The following is a 20,819-nucleotide window of genomic DNA, read 5'->3' on the forward strand; positions in this document are numbered from 1 at the left end:
TAAGAGTGGCACATATGTGTTACGTGTGTGAAAGGCCGTTTATGATCTCTCTGGTCAGTGTGTCATCCATAGCAGAATAGTGTGTTGTGGATCCAGAAGTGTAATTGTGCATTAATTTTTTTTATTGAGGCCGCTCTGTGGGTGGGACGATGAGAGGGGTACTCCACCCACCCAGTAGGAAGAAAAAGAGAATAGAGACCTGGAAACAAGGAGGAAGAAGCGGCCTCATGGGTTTTTGGAGAGAGGAGGAAGCCTCATGTGAAAGGAGCAAAAACAAGTACAGACACATTCAAAGTACTCCGCCACCATGCCAAATAAATAAATAACATACTCCAGCGCGGCATCGCTGGGGCACCCGAAGCGCCCGGTGGTACCGCCGTGCAGCATATACAGACTATTGGGAGGGAGAGGTGTGCAATAATTATTATTGATTAATTGCATAATTAAAATCGATAAAAAAGAATCGTAAAATAATTTCTTCGTCAATTGGCTAATAGCATATCTCAAACACCAGTGTTTCATCCAAAGCTGTTACTTTTTGAAAATTAATTAAATAAGTCATTAATCGGAAAAATTAAATAAATAATCGTTTAATTGTCTAATCAATAAATTATTAATCGATTAATTGATTAATCAATAAATCAAAAATATCCTTTATAGCCACATCAATTGGTTACTATCGTGTCCAAATATCAGCTTCCTAACTCAAAAGGTGCCTGAGATGAAGCCCAGAAGAGAAAGGAAATAAATAAGTACAGCAATACCCCGGCCTACGTCATTAATTGGTTCCATAAGCCGTGACGTAACTCGGTTTTTGACGTAAACCGTGCGTAATGTCTTAAAAATGCCTTAAAATGAAGACAAACACCGTAAAACTAGAGTAAATAACTGGAGGAGGCTGCGACTTGACCCTGAATCTTTGCCGCTCCCCGTCGGGAGTCCCTCCGTTGTTTTCTATCGGTCGGGTCTTCTCCTCGAAAGGGGTGACCGGCACGGACGTGTGTCGACCGTGAGCGGCCTTGTGTGCCGAGTGGCTCGCTTCACCACGGCGTGCTTTACCCAACGTGTCCGAGCAGTTTCACCGGTGGTCGTGTCGTGTCGTCTGTGACGAACGAACTAGCTCAGGGTTCCGTGAACCCGGCCGCCCTGGGGATCGACGCTCGCCTCCAATTCGTAGACGTGCCCCGTCTTTCCTCGAGCGGCCGACGTTGCTGGCTCCTTTTGTTTTGGACGATGCGATATACGCAGAAACGACGACGTACAGGCAGGCATTTGCAAATCCATGCACATGTGCACATGCACACGTCGATCGGTTCATCGACGCCGGATGCCGGCGAGGTGCCCGACGAGGCATCCCGGCTCGAGGCATCCCGGCTCGAGGCATGACACGGTCGTTCGTTTCACATGGGCCATGGGGCCTGACCTCGTCGCGGACACTGCACACTCTGCACGGTGACGTGACGTGACGTCTGCCACGGACGGTCGTCCGAGCCGGCATCGTCGTCATGTTTCGCCGTTGCCACGTTACGTTGGTTGTTTTACACAGTAAAGGAATAATCACAAAAATACCAGCGAAAGGCAAAGCAAGCACGCAACTGCAGCACAGGACAAAATGCATATGGCGTCGCCTTTGTTTTGAATGAGAACCAGCAGCTACGCGTATGTACAGTATACTGTACGTACATTTTTTAAAATATTTTTAATGTGCTTTTTATTGTATTTTAAATTGTTTTTTAGCTTCTTTTATTGTTAATTTATGGACTATTTTATTTATTTTAAATATATTTTTAAAGGAAAAATTAATTTTTTTCACGTCCTCATTATGATGTAGGAGTAACGTAAGGTCGCACATAATGACGTTCGCTGAACTGAAATTTACTCTAGAAGAGTGGCGTAAAGTCGGATTTGACGTAGGTCAAAATGGCGTAAAACGGGGTATTGCTGTACTTAATTTATTGATAATAATTAAATAACTAATCAATTAATTGATTAATAAATAAAAAAATACAGTTTTTGCCAAAGCACTTGCTCAATATTGTGCCGAAATTTCAGCTTCCTTGCTCAAAGGATGGCTGAGATATTGCCCGGACAAACAAGAAAACAAGCAAACAAACAAGAAATAAAACAAGTACAAATACATTCGAAGTACACCGCCCCCATGCCAAATAATTAAATATCCTCCAGCGCGGCATTGCCGGGGTGCCTCTGGCGCTCAGAAATACCGCCTTGCAGCTCATAGAGACTGTATTTGGAGGGAGAGGTGCACAATATTTGATTGATTAATTGCATAATTCAAATCAATAAAAGATTGTCATTAAATATTTTCTTAACAAATTGGCTAAGAGCATAACTAAACCACTAGTGCTTCATCCGAATGTGTAACTTTTAGAAATTTAATTAAATAAGTCATTAATAAAAAAATTAAATAACTAATTTATTAACCAATAAATAAATTAATCGATTAATTGATTAATCAATAAATCAAAAATACCCTTTACAGACAAATCACTTGGTCATTGGCATGTCCAAATATCAGCTTCCTAGCTCAAAAGGTGCCTGAGATATTGGCCAGATGAGAAAGAAAATAAATAAATGATTAATAATGAAAATAAATAAATAATAATCGTAAAAAAATTAAATAATTAATCAATTGCCTAATATAACACATAAACCACCACCATTTCATCCGAATCTGCAACTTTAAAAAAATGAAAAAATTTGTCATTAATGGAATAATTAATTAATTAATTGATTAATCAATAAATCAAAAATAGCCTTGACAGCCAAATCACTTCGTCATTGTCATTTCCAAATATCAGCTTCCTCGCTCAAAAGGTGCCTGAGATAATGCCCAGAAGAGAAAGGAAATATATAAGTACTTAATTAATCACTAATAATTAAATAACTGATCAATTAATTGATTAGTCAAAAAACAGAAAATACAGTTTTTGACAAAGTACTTGCTCACTATTGTGCCGAAATTTCAGCTTCCTTGCTCAAAGGATGGCTGAGATATTGCCCGGACAAACAAGAAAGAAAGAAAACAAAGAAATAAACAAGTAAAGATACATTCAAAGTACACCGCCCCCATGCCAAATAATTAAATATCCTACAGCGTGGCATTGCCAGGGCGCCATCGGCGCCCGGCAATACCTACCGCAGTGCAGCTCATAGAGAGTGCATTGGGAGGGAGAGGTGTACAATAATTGATTGATTAATTGTATAATTAAAATCAATAAAAGATTATCACAAAATATTTTCTTAATTGGCTTATAGCATAACTAAACCACTAGTGCTTCATCCGAAGATGTATCTTTTAGAAATTTAATTAAATAAGTCATTAATAAAAAAATTAATAATCAATTGATTAATCAATAAATTAATTAATCGATTAAATGATTAATCAATAAATCAAAAATATCCTGTATAGCCACATCACTTGGTCACTGTCATGTCCAAATATCAGCTTCCAAGCTCAAAGAGTGCCTGAGATATTGCCCAGATAAGAAATAAAATAAATAAATAAATAACAATGAAAATAAATAAATAATAGTCATAAAAAATGAAATAATTAATCAAGTCGCTAATAGAACACATTTCACCAGCATTTCATCAGAATCTGTAATGTAAAAAAAACAACATTTTTTGTCATTTATCGAACAATTAAATAATTATTCGATTAATTGATTAATCAATAAATCAAAAATAGCCTTTGCAGCCAAATCACTTGGTCATTGGCATGTCCAAATATCAGCTTCCGGTCTCAAAAGGTGCCAGAGATAATGGCCAGAAGAGAAATGAAATGCATAAGTACTTAATTATTCGCTAATAATTAAATAACTCATCAATTAATTGATTAATCAAAAAACAGAAAAGACAGTTTTTGACAAAATACTTGCTCACTATTGTGCCGAACTTTCAGCTTCCGAGCTCAAAGGATGGCTGAGATATCGCCCGGACAAACAAACAAGAAAGAAAACAAACAAGAAAGAAAACAAACAACCAGAGTGAAAACTGAGTACTCCCTTTCAGCATGCGTCATTGCCAAGCCCCCTTCAGTGCCCGGCAGTGACGTTATGCAATGCCTGGAGATGGCATAGGAAAGGTGCGGTGTAGGAATTTCATAGAAAGGACTTGCCGGATTTTTTTTTTTTAAATTGCCCATTTTAGACAAATATGGCGGCCGAACCACGTGACCAATGATGTTATCATTATTTGTTTTCTAAACTAATTTATTCCTGGATTATGCTCAATAAATTTCATCTTGATCAGATAAAGTTTTGTACTTGTCGAATTATGACGTCATAATGGAGGCACCTAGGACATCATCATTAACATATTTTATTCCCCATGGAGAGTTCTTTACAATGAGCCATGTCTCAATTTTTTCTATTCAGCACTTTCGGAGATATAGAGGTGCAATGTTTTTCGGTTTTTCCAAGATGGCGACCGAACCACGTGACCGATGACGTCAAATTTTTTTTTTCCACCAGTTTATGGCGCTTAAGAAATTGCATGTTGATTGGATGAAGTTTTGTACTTGTCGAATTATCGAATTATGACGTCATAATGGAGGCTTTGGGCCGAGAGAGTTAAAAATTGGGCACAGTCTATTCCAGGGCAAGACAAATATGTGTGTAAAGTATGGCGATTATATGTGCAACGATGTAGACGTAGTACTGCGCACAAACAGACAGACAAACCAACCAACCAACATACTTGCCGGAATCTTTTCCGGCAAGTCACAAGCAGAGTGAAAACTGAGTCCTACCTTTCAGCTTGCGTCATTGTCGAGCCCCCTTCGGTGACCGGCAATGATGTTATGCAGCGCCTGGAGATGGCATAGGAAAGGAGCGGTGTACAACAACCAGAGTGAAAACTGAGTACTCCCTTTCAGTATGCGTCATTGCCGGGCCCCTTCAGTGCCCGGCAATGACGTTATGCAGCGCCTGGAGATGCCATAGGAAAGGAGCGGTGTACAATACAAAACTAGAATATCTTGGTTGGATAAGTGTCCACCTCCCTGAGTTAATACCTGGTGGAAGCACCTTTGATAGCAATTAGAGCTGTGAGTCTGTTGGGATCGGTCTCTGCCAACTTTGCACTCATTGATTGGGCAATATTTGCCCAATCATCTGAACAAAACTGTTCAAACTCAGTCAAGTTCTGAGGGGAGTGTAGATGCACAGCAATCTTCAAGTGATGCCACAGATTTTCGATTGGATTTAGGTGTGGCTCTGACTGGGCCACTCAAAGACATTTATCTTTTTGTTGCTCAGCCACTCCACTGTAGCTTTGGCTGTGTGCGCCGGGTCATTGTCATGCTGAAAGGTGAACTTCCGTCCCAATTTCAGCTTTCTTGCAGAGGGCAGCAGGTTTTCCTCTAGGATTTTTCTGTATTTTACTCCATCAATTTTCCCTTCTATCCTGACAAGTGCCTCAGTCCCTGCTGATGAGAACCATCCCCATAACATGATGCTGCCACCACCATGCTTCACAGTGGGGATGGTGTTCGTTGGGTGATGTGCTGTGTTGGGTTTGTGCCAAACGTAACGTTTTGCATTTAGGCCAAAAAGTTCCATCTTGGTTTTGTCAGACCACAAAACTATTAGCCACATGGCTTCAGAATCTCCGGAGTGGTTTTGATATACCTAAGCAGGACTCATGGTGGGCTTTTTTGAGTAATGGCTTCCTTCTTGGCAACCTACAATACAGGCCAGAGTTGTGGAGTGCTTGGGTAATTGTTGTCACATACCCACAGTGACCAGTCTTTTCCATAAAGGCCTGTAGCTCTTTCAAAGTTGCCATTGGCCTCTTGGTGACCTCTCTGACCAGTCTGCTCCTTGTTTGGTCATCCAGTTTGGAGGGACGGCTTGATCTCGGCAGGGTCTTGGTGGTACCATATGCCTTCCACTTCTTAATGATTGTCTTGACTGTACTCCAAGGGATATTCAAGGCCTTATAAATATTTCTATACCCATTCCCTGACCTGTGCCTTTCCACAACATTATCCCAGGGGTCTTTTGGAAGCTCCTTGGTGCTCAAGGTTGAGTCTTTGCTGTGAAATGCACTATCCAGCAGAGGAAACCTACAGGAACAGTTGATTTTATTCTGAAACTAGAACGCCACTCAGTAGAGCGTATACTCCCGCCGTGGGTCAAGTTGGAATAGTACGATTTCACAAAAGTTTGAGGGAGTAGTTCAGTGACAACACAAGACAAGACAACACAAGACAGACACTGCACAGATATATATTTAGAATATATAGAAGATAATGTTAAAAAAAAAACAAGGCAATTTCACTTACATTTTCGGATTCAGCGTTCAATTCCATATAGGTGAGTGTATTTTGAGGAATGTGTGACTTCAAATAAAATTGTAAGCCAGGAAAAAACGTTCATTTCATTCCTTAGGGATACAACATGTAAAACTGGCCCAAACGTCAAATTCAAAACTCGCTTTTTTTTTTTTTTTTTTTTTTTTTTTGTATACAAGATCGAGGCTCGTGAAAGAGCGAACATTAATCACACAGAAAGACAAACCGACACATAAAACATATAACATCGGGAGCGGTAGACAAGATGGGGAGAGAGGGGGAAGGACACAAACACAACATTTGAGAGCAGGGACCGAGAGACATGGAGACATCGAGAGATCTGAGAGAGGGCGAGGGCTTTGGGGGGGGGGGGCATGGGAAGGGGGCGGTGGGAGAGGTATAAAACATATGGACACTGCCAGGACTTCCAGGAAAGAAGTTGGAATTTCAAACAAGGTGGATCTGGGGTGAATTAGCGGGGGTAGAAAAGATCAAGGTTTTGGATGGGGGAAGATAAGAGATGGTGGTGAACAGCTGTTTTAAAGACCTGGAGGGAGGAGTGGGATTGAAGGGAGTGAGGGAGTTTGTTCCAGAGGTGGGAGAAAAGAGGAATGAAAGAGTGAAGGTGAGCAGAGAGCCGAGATTTCGGCAGTTTAACCATCAGAGGGTTGCTGGCAGATCTTGTGCGACCTGTAGGAATATTTGGGGGACAGAGCACAGAGAGAGCTGGGGGTGCAAGGCCGGAGAGGAGTCGGTAGAAGACAGAAAGACCACCTACCTGCCTGCGGTGAGTGAGTGAAAGGCCCTCAGAGATAGCTTCATCGCGGGAGATTCCAATAATTCTGAAAGCTTTGGTTTCAACAGCGTGAAGCCGAGCTAGGTGTGAGGCAGGAGCACCGGCCCATAGGGGAGAACAGTATTCCATTGAGCTGCGGATGAAAGCCTTGTATGTGGTGAGGAGCTCAGGTGTGCCGAGGAAGGACTTCGCACGACGGAGGATGCCCAGTCGGCGACTGGCTTTGGAGGCCAGCTTGGAAATGTGGTTTTCCCAAGAAAGATCATGGCAGATAGTGAGACCCAAAATCTTGAGCGACAGAACTTCTTGGAGAGGATTGTTGAGAAAGTAGATGGGAGGGTTGTCCAGTCGATCTTTTCGGAGAGACATAGTAAGAGTGTGAGATTTGTCAGGATTGAAAGACATGTTCCACTTGTTTGACCAGTCTGTGATTTTGTCCAGGTCTTCAGAGAGTGAGGAGGCAGCAGACTGCCGATCTGAGGGAAGAGGAATGGAGCGGCAGAGAGTGGAGTCATCAGCAAAGAGATAGAGAGGATTTTCGAGAGAGTCAGAGAGATCATTGATGAAGACCAGAAAAAGCACGGGGCCCAGAACACTGCCTTGGGGAACTCCAGCCTGAACAGGAAGAGGAGATGAGAGAAACCCATTCAGGGCCACACGTTGACGATGACTAGAGAGGAAGTCCGCCAGCCATGCGTGGAGATTTCCATGGATACCAAAGGAGGAGAGTTTGGTGAGCAGAGCGGGGTGCCAGACCGTGTCGAAGGCACGTGATATGTCGAGGGAGACAGCTCTAATTTCCTGTTTGGCATTGAGGACCTCCATCCATTGTTGAGACAGCAGAAGCAGCATGTCCAGAGTAGAGTGACCTGGTCTGAAACCAAATTGATGATCAGAGATCAAGCCATTGGAGAAGAGGAAAGATTTCATATCCGAAGCAATGATGGATTGATTCCATGACTTTGCTGATAATTGGGAGAAGGCTGATTGGTCTGTAGTTGCTAGGATCTGTTTTTGCACCTTTTTTGTGCAAAGCGGTGATGTTGGCTGATTTCCAAGCAGATGGCAGTTGACCTTGAGCAAAGGAGAGGGTGAAGAGAACAGAGAGAGGGTGAGATAGAGCAGCAGAGCAGGATTTTAGGACCCGTGGGCTGATGCCGTCGGGTCCAGTTGCAGAATCAGAGTCGAGGGTTGACAGAAACTTTTCCACCTTGTCAGGAGGAAAGGACACGGAGTCCAGGAGCAGCAGGGTACGACTGGGTATGTTGGGTACAGAGAGGGATGGGTTTGGGACACAAGATTTAGAGGCAAACACAGAGTTGAGGCATTCAGCTTTTTCACGTGCGGAGTCAGCTGTGTAGCCGTTTGAGGTAAGGGAGGGGATGGAGGGGGAACAAACACCAGAAACGGATTTGACCAGACGCCACCAGGATTTGGAAGAGGGAGACAGATAAGAGAGTTCGGTCTTGAGAACGGAGAGATATTGTTTCCTGGCTCTCCTGAGGGTGGGCACACACTTGTTTCGGGCTTTGTGAAAGGAAATGAGATTTCCTTCCGTTGGATTTGCTTTCCAGGAGACGAAGGCAAGTTGTTTCTGGGCAACAGCCTCACCACAAGATTCCGTGTACCATGGACGGGAGGAAGGGTATGACAACTGAAGACGAGATGGGATAAATCTGTGCATGAGAGAGAGCAATTTACTTTGGAAGAATTCCCAGGATGAGTTGATGTCAGAGGTGGTAGAGATGGGAGACCAGTCCAGATGATTGATGGCTGCTTGAAGACCGTGCCAGTTGGCCTGAGTGAAATGCCAGACTCGTCGACGCTGAGCAGGCTCCCTGAGGATGGTCAGAGAGATGTCCACTTTAATAAGGACATGATCAGATGATCCGATCGGAGCAGAAGAAGAGCAGCAGACATTTTCAGGGAAGTTAGTCATAACCAAGTCCAGAAGAGAAGATGTTCCGTTGACTGAGATCCGGGTCGGGAAATTGACAGACTGGCCCAAACGTCAAATTCAAAAGTCGCTTTTTTTTTTTTTTTTTTTTTTTTTTTGTATACAAGATCGAGGCTCGTGAAAGAGCGAACATTAAGAGCGCTCATTTTAAGTTGTACAAGCTAATGCGACCACTCATTCTTCTGGGAAGAATCCCGTGCACATGCTGGTCACACTTATAAGTCACCTAAGTCTTTATAAGTTCATCAAATACTGACACCGCGATTGACATTCACTGAGGTAAATGTTGATATCTCTTCTGAGGTAAAAAAAAAAAAAAACCAAACAAACGGTTTTAAAGCATTATACGTATCAAACGATACATTTTATGAAACGGGGAAACCTAATACACACTTTGGAGGTTTTCAAATGACAGAATATGTCTTTATTAAAATTAAAAAAAATGAACATTGAAGACGACGCTGCTAAAAAAAATACACCGCTCTAACGCATAACCATGAGTTTGAACTACATTTACAACAAATGTGAAAACTATTTTCATATCACAATGCTAAATATAGAATATATAGAAGATAATGTTTAAAAAAATGAGCCCTATCTTCCAATGGTAAAAAAAAATCCTTCAAAAAATTCCTGGATCTGGAATAATGTCCTGAGTTTCACCAAAAACTAATCAATTCTTCCTTATCCCAAGGGCAATCATCCCACCAACTTTCATCCAGAATCCGTTCAGAACTTTTCCAGATATCTTGTTCACGAACACACACACACACACACACACGGACGGCCACGATTGAATGCATTACTCCCTGGCGGGAGTAATAATCAGAATCACTACAATTTAAGACAGGTATATGCCAATTAACTTGGTGCGATATTGAAGGTGATTGGTTACACCTGAGCTAATTTACAATTGCTATCATAAGGGGGGTGGACACGTATCCAACGAAGATATTGTCGTGTGAATCCCTACGGTTAATACCAGGGACCGCGGAAGACCAGAACGGCTTTAATGGAGGCGACGACCAAACACGGATTTTACTACCAAACGCGGGAGGAAGAAGGAAAGTGGGAAGCTGCGGCAAAAGCGCTTACCTTTTGGTGAACCGACGGCAGCTTCGATCCTGCAGGGAAATTAATGAACTCACGAACAACAAAAGTAAAATGTACAAAAATAGAGATTTATTCCACGGAACCCGATACAAAGAACGTGACGGTAATAAAATAAACTAAATCGGGATCCCACACACCAGACCTCAAATACAAACAGGGGAATGGATTAAAGGAAAAGAATTGTCTAGTCGTGTAAAATGGTGCGTGCGGCCTTATTGGTCCCTCGTCTTGCAGTGTAACTCGGCCCCGCTCGCGCGCCACCAGGCCCCGCTCCAAGCCTCCCGCCGCTCACGAGGTCCGTGCACCAAGCTCCAAAGCACTGAGCACCACGCGTCCAACACCCCACAAGCACCACGCGGCCCAAAGCACCGCCAGCGATCTCCATACAAGTTCGATCTCCACTCACGATCGGTCTGCCAAGACGAATAGAGCGTGCTGCGCAAGACGAAGTGCCGGATGTCCAAGAGGAAGGGTTGCGTAAATAAGAACCGGATGTGCTCTCTTTCAAATGTCGCTCGGCGCACGCTGATATAACCTTGCCGGTGATGTCAGCCTTGGCGCGCTACCAACCAGCGACTTCCACCGAACCTTCCAGCTTCGCGCCTCTCGCACTCGTTGGCTGGAGGTTCGTGCCTAGCGCGCTGACCAATCACAGGACCGTAGCGTGGTGATAGCTCGTTGCGTGTAGCGTGGTCATAGCACGTGCTACTCGATGTTCCCCGGCCTGCCGGAGGTGTAGTTGGCGGCGGCCATCATCGGCGGTGCCCCAAACTGGTTTCCTTGTCTGATCTCTTCCGAAGTCCTTGTCAGGGAAGGGAATTATTTAATGTTACGCTAAGGACCTAACTAAGTGTCTACAGGTGTGCATTGCCATAAGGGACAAAGGTTTGGCTACCAGGTTTGACACACAGGGGCTCTTATCTTTAATCCCTACTCTATCTAACACACAAACATCCTGGTATGTCCACAGGTATACTTCTTAACCGACAAACCGCCTAAACAGACAGAACTTATTACAAGTGGATTCCTTACCGCGACAGACGAAGCACGTTCCCTATTCAGATCTATCTGGCTCTAGATATTGCTACCCCACCTGACATAACAATATTCTCGTTTTGTATTTTTAATTACTTTTCTGAAATTTGTAGACCTAGCAACGGTACCCGCCCTATGGGCGGGGCTTCAATTGGAGGCCCAAATGAAAAGGCAAAATATCAGAAATTGAAGGCTTTTTAAAAATTTAAAACGAGTCATATAAACATCCGTTGAATCATATCACACGCAAATCATCAAAATATAAACAGTACATGGCGTCCATTTTGAAAAAAGATTGAATTCTGCAAAACGGAAGCGGCCGCTACACGTCTTTCTCAGTCGCACGTTTATGTGTGAAGAGTGCGCGCCGAATCTGTAACACGGAAGCGGCCGCTACACCTGTTTCTCAGTCGCTTTGCACACGCTGCCATGTTACTTCGGAGCCGCACGTTTATATAGGAAGAGTTCGTCAGGAGTCGATCTTCTCTCTCCTGGTACATAGAATAAACAGTATTTGTAGAATTTCAACAAAAGCCACATCACTGTTCATATCGGTAAATATTATTCCATCGTGTTTGGAAAAATTGGAAAACTTGAAAAAAAAACAATATAGCCTATTTTACTCCTAGGGGTCCCAGGATTACCCACCCAAAATATCTTTGCGATTGGTTGAGCCGTTTTTGCGGTACCTTCGAACAGACGGACGGACATTTGATTAATTAGAGTAAGATTTGTAGAATTTTCTGAAATTTATAGAATATGTAGAATTTTCTGAAATTTGTAGTATTTTAAATTAATTTTCTGACATTTGTCGAAGAATTTGTAGAATATATTTACATTACTAATGAAAATATATTGATATGTAAAATGTGGGGGGCTATTTGTGGAGTTACAATGACTCCACATGCGCTGTTTCCTCATGATGTCGACATCACATAAAAAGTGCTATTGTTCTACAAAGGTAAAATATGTATGTGTAGAAATACCAAGAAATATAAACTCACCTGTGCTCTTGTCACATCTTCATCTTTTGATCTCAAATGCAAATTTCTTGAGTATATATCAATAATTACAAATTTGACTTCACTGTTCCAATACTTATGGCGACAACTGTATGTATGTGTAGACTGTAGTGCATAGCATGGACTTTAAAGCGTAAATAGAAAAGCATGACTGAACAGGATAAAAATGGAGGTTCTACAGATGACAGATATGACAGATATGATACAGAGATGACCCCTATTCTGTGGGGGGAAATGGCCTCTGAAGGTGGTTCTTCTTCTTCTTCTTCTTCTTCTACAGATGACAGATAGGAATAACATCATTGCGAATCCTCGTTTCACTTCCGGCTTTTACATGGAAGCTCCTGTGAATCAGAGCAAACAACATGCGCTGTTTCGTCGTGATCGTTCATGTGCATTCTTTAATTCATGCATGTTCTGGTTGTCACACTTGCAGATTCTCTCTGCCAATATCGATAGTATTGGATTGAGGAAACATCATATACTCCAACTTGTAACTTCAGTTGATGTCGACATCAAACTCGAGAGATTGTACTTTATTTCAGATGTAGCAGTGTGATACAACTAACAGGACTGGCTGGCTCTCTCCAACAAAATGAATGATATCCCAAATTACGTAATATCTTTTGTATTCCACTTGCGTTTATGCTGATGACATAATGTGAATGCCAGGCTCATAATGCTAGGCTCATAATAATGCAAGACATAATGTGATGATGTGAAGGATGACAGGCTGAGTCAATGCCAGGGGGGTTGACTCAGCCTATCATCCTTCCGAGGTCGGCTAATTGAGTACCAGTTCACTGGTAATTCCCTGTTTGTCGTTGAAGGCGGCAAAAAGGGTTGGCGTCAGGAAGGGCATCCGGCCGTAAAACATTGCTTCAAAAAGGGGACCAAAAAACAACAACTACCACGGTCCCCGAAAAGGCCAACCCCCGCTTTGCGGGGAAAAATGGCCTCTAAACGGTGGTTTTTTACAGTGCCAGCACAACAACAATCTAAAGAGTGCATCCTCATTCAAGTCTGTAACTACAATGCTACTATTGAGTGAACTCCCCACCCTACTCCAGCACTCTTTTGGGAACCGTCACAGGGCCCGGGGCACAACCAATAACAGGCTAACTTAGTTCTTATCATTACGTGTATGACGCAACAGACTTGGTATCATACCACAATGCATGACAATGGAATGACTCCACAAAGCATGGCAATGGAATGACTCCACAAAGCATGACAATGGAATGACTCCACAAAACATGACAAGGGAATGACTCCACAATGCAATGACTCCACAAAGCATGACAATGGAATGACTCCACAAAGCATGACAATGGAATGACTCCACAAAGCATGACAATCGAATGACTCCACAAAGCATGACAATGGAATGACTCCACAAAGCATGACAATGGAATGACTCCACAAAGCATGACAATGGAATGACTCCACAAAGCATGACAATGGAATGACTCCACAAGCATGACAATGGAATGACTCCACAAGCATGACAATGGAATGACTCCACAAAGCATGACAATGGAATGACTCCACAAAGCATGACAATGGAATGACTCCACAAAGCATGACAATGGAATGACTCCACGAAACAATACAATGGAATGACCACAAAGCATGACAATGGAATGACTCCATCATGCATGACATTGGAATGATTCCACAAAGCATGACAATGGAATGACTCCACAAAGCATGACATTGGAATGACTCCACAAAGCATGACAATGGAATGACTCCACAAAGCATGACAATGGAATGACTCCACAAAGCATGACAATGGTATGACTCCACATTGCATGACAATGGTATGACTCCATCATGCATGACATTGGAATGACTCCACAAAGCATGACAATGGAATGACCCCACAAGGCATGAAAATGGAATGACTCCACAAAGCATGACAATTGTATGACTCCACATTGCATGACAATGGTATGACTCCATTATGCATGACATTGGAATGACTTCACAAAACATGACAATGGAATGACTCCACAAAGCATGACAATGGAATGACTCCACAAAGCATGACAATGGAATGACCCCACAAAGCATGACAATGGAATGACTATACAAAGCATGACAATGGTATGACTCCACATTGCATGACAATGGTATGACTCCATAATGCATGACATTGGAATGACTCCACAAAGCATGACATTGGAATGACTCCATCATGCATGACATTGCAATGACTCCATCATGCATGACAATGGAATGACTTCACAAAGCATGACAATGGAATGACTCCACAAAGCATGACAATGGAATGACTCCACAAAGCATGACAATGGAATGACCCCCACAAGGCATGGCAATGGAATGACTCCACAAAGCATGACAATGGAATGACTCCACAAAGCATGACAATGGAATGACTCCACAAAGCATGACAATGGAATGACTCCACAAAGCATGACAATGGAATGACTCCACAAAGCATGACAATGGAATGACTCCACAAAGCATGACAATGGAATGACTCCACAAAGCATGACAATGGAATGACTCCACAAAGCATGACAATGGAATGACTCCACAAAGCATGACAATGGAATGACTCCACAAAGCATGACAATGGAATGACCCCCACAAGGCATGGCAATGGAATGACTCCACAAAGCACGACAATGGAATGACTACACAAAGCACGACAATGGAATGACTCCACAAAGCATGACAATGGAATGACTCCACAAAGCATGACAATGGAATGACTCCACAAAGCATGACAATGGAATGACTCCACAAAGCATGACAATGGAATGACTCCACAAAGCATGACAATGGAATGACTCCACAAAGCATGACAATGGAATGACTCCACAAAGCATGACAATGGAATGACTCCAGAGCACCCAAAAGAGATCATGTAATTCACAATAGTGGAAGCAAAGCAACTTCACTCACGTGGTTGATGAAAGACAATAGTCAAAATTAGTTTGTTGGTTAATATACATAACTCTTAGATTTGTAGATCAATTTGCATGGCCTTGTTTACCATCCATATTCTTTTCCAGTTTTGCGAGATACATAACAGGGGGACACTGCCCCTGTCCTTTGAGATACAAACCGACGTGCTTTTCGAGCTTCAGGAGAACAACTTTTCACATGCTGTGCTGGAGTGCCTCACCCCACGTGGACAAATCCCAGGCACATCCAGTTTCTTACTCCAGTGGTTGTTCTCACCCCTTGAACCTAAAACCTATTTGGTACCACTCACTCATTCACACACACAACTCCATCAGATTTGCTGTTTTTAAATGAATGCCTGACCTGTCTCTCTCTTACTTGTTTGGTTGCAATTTGTGATTTGAAACCTGAAGACAAGGCACTTATTCATCACTACCCACCCCATCTACTCGTTATGACATGGCTCCTACCAGGTTGATGTTAAAGTATGCGTGGAAGGTGTGGATGCTGTCAATATCAGCCTTTGTTGTGTCGGCTACGATGACAAAATCCTGGCAGATATGGAGACTCGGGTGTACATGGAGGCAGCAACAGCGAAACCGACGGCTCGAGTGCAGATGCATCCTTGCCAGGTATTGCTGTATGCCGGCTACGATTTTTGTTTTTTTATAGAAGGGTCTACGCTCAAGTGAAGGAGTGAAATGATAAAGGGTGGCGAGGCTTATAAACCACTAAAGGGTGTGGAGTGGGGCAGCGATGGACATGGACAAGGAGACACGCAAACAAGGAAAATATTCCACATTTTGGAGAATAGGCTTGGGGACAAATGAATGCAGTGTGGACAACCAGCCTGGACTTGGCTTTTATTTTAGCTGGGGTTCAAGACTCGTTAGGGATAAGGTTACATAATTCCACATGTGATTTCAAAACAAATCACATCACATTGTGAAGGGGATTGATATGATTACAGGAAGTCGTCGGAAGTTCCTGCACGACAAAAAACGAATTGGATCAAAAATAAGGAGCAAGATTCATGATTGTAAACACGATTTTCGGATTAAATAAGCCACCGAATCTTGTGAATATGGTCAGAATCCGTTTCCTCGACAGAAAGTAACCCAAAAATGCCTTAAAAATAAAAATTAATCTGTAAATCCAATATTTTGTCGAATCTGCTCCTGGCAAGTTGCTAATCTCCCTGCAAGGTTTATTTCATTTTTTTGTGACGTAATACTTGGAAGTCACATTTCTTTATTGACTCTCACAGAAAGATGAAAGTTAACATCTAAGATCACATTTGTCTTCTCTTTGCAAAAATATAATAATTTGTCTCTTTTGTGTTTGATCCAATGATATTTTTATCATTTTCTTTTAAAGCGGTGCGTAATATTGGACAACTTGCTTCAATGTTTTCAAAGCTTTTTCCGTTGAATCCCTTGGACGCACTGAGATGTCGTTTTTTATTAGCTATTACGGTTAATATGCAGGTCTCCCATCTCTCCTGTTACCAAAATGTAACGTTTGTTGACTATAAAGCACTTAAAATGAGGTGCCTTTATTAACTCAACTGGACTGTGTCCAGCTGAGTTTTTGTCGACACCCAGTGTCCGTCGTCTGTCTGTCTGTCTGTCTGTCGTCTGTAAACAATTCGACGTCTATGCTCTAAAAGTCACAAATATTGATCGAATCTGATGAAACTTGTTGTGCAGCATCTTTAAGACATAGACTAGTTTGGGATTGCATTTGGGCGTTGCATGCCCAAAAATGGGCGTGGCAGGGCGGCCATATTGAAATATTGTTTGACCAAGTCTTTCTAAAGAAATTAAAGTCTGAAATCTGAGAAAAGTAATTGTAGTTTTACTTTTCATGCCTCACTTAAAACTACATTTTTTCTAGTTTCCTGTTTAAACATGAGATACCTTCAACGTTACTGTACCTCTTTAGCACATATAAACTATATAGTTTGTGGTTCTATTATGCATATTCTACCCATATTGATATAGACCAGTTGAGTTCAGGTTCCCTGGGACCTCTAGTTTCTGTTGAAATTGTCCATAGCCGAAAGTTTATGTTTAATTTAATTAATTAATTTATTTTAAATAAATCAGGAATCATGACGTCATGATTGGCGTCATAATAATATGGCGTCAGGAAGGGCATCCGGCCATAAAAACATTGCCTCAAACAGGGAACCATGATTGTCATGGGGCCCGCAAGGCTAACCCCCGCTCTCGCGGGGAAAATGGCCTTTAAACGATCATTCATTCATTCATTCATTCATTCATTTTAAAATTGCCGAACAAAGCCTTATACTATATCAAGGTTCCGTAAATCAAACTCTTGTCATTTCATTTTTTGTCGTTATTTATTATTATGTAGGTTTTATCGACGTTGAATTCTAATTTTAATGACACCACAGTGTAGAGGGGACGTTGCTGAGAAGAACAAGTGGTCGCATGAAATTGTACAATGTAAATACATAAACACAATTAAATTCACTTTTTCGCCACTTTCCCATATACGTTCAGTACAGGACTCGGACAGCTTGGACTTGGATTCGCACTTGGACTCGGACAGCTTGGACTGGACTTGGATTCGGACTTGGACTCGGACAGCTTGGACACGGACAGCTTGGACTCGGATGGTCAGCCTGGACTCGGACAGCTTGGACTCGGATGGGCACTTGGACTCGGACAGCTTGGACACGGACAGCTTGGACTCGGATGGTCAGCCTGGACTCGGACAGCTTGGACTCGGATGGGCACTTGGACTCGGACAGCTTGGACACGGACAGCTTGGACTCGGACAGCTTGGACTCGGATGGGCACTTGGACTCGGACAGCTTGGACTCGGACAGCTTGGACTCGGACAGCTTGGACTCGGACAGCTTGGACTCGGATGGTCAGCTTGGACTCGGACAGCTTGGGCTTGGATTTCGACTTGGGCTCGGGACTGTTGGAGCGACTCTGATTCAGACCGCAGCACTTGGACTTGGACTTTGACTCGGACAGCTTGGACTCGAACCAGGTGGACTCGACTACAATACCGGTTGAGTAGTGTCCTGCAAAAGCTTGATAATCCAGGTAATCCATTTTTTGAGACGACCCATCGTGGCTCCATTGAGAAACATGTTGATCTACATTTAGTGAGGAGATTCAAATGTAGTGTAGTATAAATCGCAATTCATCATCATCATCATCATCGGGTCGATCTCGATCGGACAATATCACAATTATAACTTCAAAAGTTGTTTTTTTTGGATATATGTTTTTTAGGAAAACAATATTTAAATGAAATGTTTTGGATTTTTAAGCTTTTCCTAGACAAACTGTACCTCAATCATGAAGCTTGAGTGGCATGTGGGACTTTCCTACATCCATCTGTATATTCCCCTCCTTTGTACAGCTGCTGCAAATGTCACCTGAATTCATCGATTTTGGACACGTGCTGCTTCATGGAAGAGTCCGTCGAATCATCTTCCTGAGAAACCCTTCCCCACACAAGCACATCATGTTCTCCTGGAGAGCCACACACGCCCTGATGAAAAAGGTCAAGTTCACCTGCAAGAATCGTGAATAGTTTCTTTGTTACTTGCGAAAACCGAAGATTTTTCTAGTATATTGGTTGGTCTTGTGCATCTGTCTATTTGTCTGTCTGTATGTCAGTCGCCTACAGGTCACAATTGTCAACCGATCTTCACTAAACTTCACCAAATGGTAGTTTGTCATAAGCAAGAAGCCTATTGTTTTTGGGGTAAAAAGGTTAATAGGTCAACATAGGCTAAAGGTCACCGACTTTGTCAAATTTCTAAAATCCGAAATCCAATTTTCATCCGGTAAGCTTGAAATTTGACAAGGACTTGCATATCTGGTCACTGAATTCAACCACCAACTATTTTGAGGTCAACATAGGCCAAAAGGTCAACATAGGCCAAATTTCTAAAATCCTCAATTTTTATCCAATTAACTTGAAATTTGAAGAGGACTTGCATATTTGAAGAGGAAGAGGACTTGCAAGAAATTTGAAGAGGAAGAGGACTTGCAAGACCTCAAGAAAGCGGGCTTGCCGGCGAGGTTTCGTTTATTCGCAGCTCTCCATGCTCTCCATCGAAATCGAAGTTAAGTAATTGTTCCCATTTGTATTTTCGTTATAACTGTATTTATTTTATGGTGTGTGTATGTATATTGTGTCCCGAGGAAGATTTTCGGTGCAAATATTTCATACCTGTATTGAAAATCGTGTTAATTCGTGTTGTGTCTTGAGGCCTTGTACACTGTACAACCTTGAGGCTTTGTTTTTCTCTCAGCGGTCCACCGTTTGTGCTCCAATAACTTTCGTTCTCTGTTTTCCCAGTCTTTTCACCCCATAGCCTACTTCCTTGTGTAAATCTCAACTAAAAAAAAACTAAAAAAAACATTTCCTTCTCTGTTCTTATTCCTTGTTCTCATTCGTTTATTCATTCTTATTCGTTCGTTCGTTCTTCGACCACGTGTTTCTCCCCCATTTCCCCAGATAGTTTTCACTGTTATTAACCTTCAATGTTTACACTTTCCCTTCAAGATCTGTATTCCGTCATATATTATAACACCTTTTTCTTCTTCTTTAAAAGGCTGCTTTTGACTTGCTCACCAAATCTATTCATCCCAAAAAAAAATTCCATCTCCTATAGTGCCTTTTTTCTACATTCACTAAACTCTCCTGCACTCCATCCTCCATCCAGCGTCCTTAAACGTATTTTTAACTCGAAGGTCACAAGAAACTCATTTTGCAATAAATGTTCGTTTCCCATTAATCGTACACTTTCAAAAATCAAATCTCACCCCTCCCCTCCAAATCTTCCCCATAACCCCTCCCCTCCAAATCTTCCCCATCACCCCTCCCCTCCAAATGTTCCCCATCACCCATCCCTTTCAAATCTTCCCCCTTTCCCCTCCCCTCCTAATCCTCCCCATCACCCATCCCTTTCAAATCTCCCCCCTTGCTCCCTCCCTCCTAAACTACCCCCTCACCCCTCCCCTCCAAGACTCCCCCTCACCCCTCCCCTCCTAGACTCCTCCCTCACCCCCCCCTCCAAATCTCCCCCATATCCCATCCCTTTCAAATCCCTCCCCTTGTCCCTTCCCTCTCAAACTCCCTCCTCGCCCCTCCCCTTCAAATCTCCACACCCTCATTTCTTCTCAATTTCCCCCCTCTCACTCCCCCTCCTCAAAGCGTCCTCCCCGCTTCTTCCCCCTTCCAACTCTCGCCTCCATCTCCCCCAACCTTCTGCCTCGCTCTTCCCCCTCCTCAAATAACACTTCATTGTGCCTCACCCAATCACCATCAAACCTTTTGTCCGCCCCATCCTTCCCTTTCTCCGAGCTATTCTGAAATCTCTGACACACCTTCAACAGCTCTCCCTACCTCTTCCACCTCTTCCACATCTTACCCTACCCCTCCTCCCCCCTGTTCTGTATCCGATGCTCCCCCTTCCTCTTCATTAACGGTATGGACCTCAAACATCCGGGGCCTTCGTTCAAACGTAACTGATCTCTCCATACAGGTTGCTTCTGTCAAACCAGACGTGATCTGCTGAAACAGAAACTTTCCTCCTTCATGATGTCTCTGATTCCTTAGTATCTCTCCCAGGTTACTCACTCCTCC

At 42.8% G+C, this 20,819-nt stretch overlaps 1 protein-coding gene across 5 annotated transcripts in view; it reads left to right on the forward strand.

Moving 5' to 3' along the window:
* The window catches only part of CFAP65 (cilia and flagella associated protein 65), a 245,362-nt gene that overhangs the window by 105,075 nt on the left and 119,468 nt on the right, over window positions 1–20,819 (forward strand). For all 5 annotated transcript variants that reach the window (XM_078785710.1, XM_078785714.1, XM_068125878.2 and 2 more), the window contains 3 exons: window positions 15,284–15,475; window positions 15,650–15,808; window positions 18,582–18,725. In XM_078785710.1, the coding sequence (XP_078641836.1) occupies window positions 15,284–15,475; window positions 15,650–15,808; window positions 18,582–18,725 (495 nt within the window). The remainder of the gene's footprint in view (window positions 1–15,283; window positions 15,476–15,649; window positions 15,809–18,581; window positions 18,726–20,819) is intronic.

This window comes from Myxine glutinosa, chromosome 10 (genome assembly GCF_964187855.1).
Source record: "Myxine glutinosa chromosome 10, kmMyxGlut1.1, whole genome shotgun sequence".
Classification (NCBI taxonomy): Eukaryota; Metazoa; Chordata; class Myxini; order Myxiniformes; family Myxinidae; genus Myxine; species Myxine glutinosa.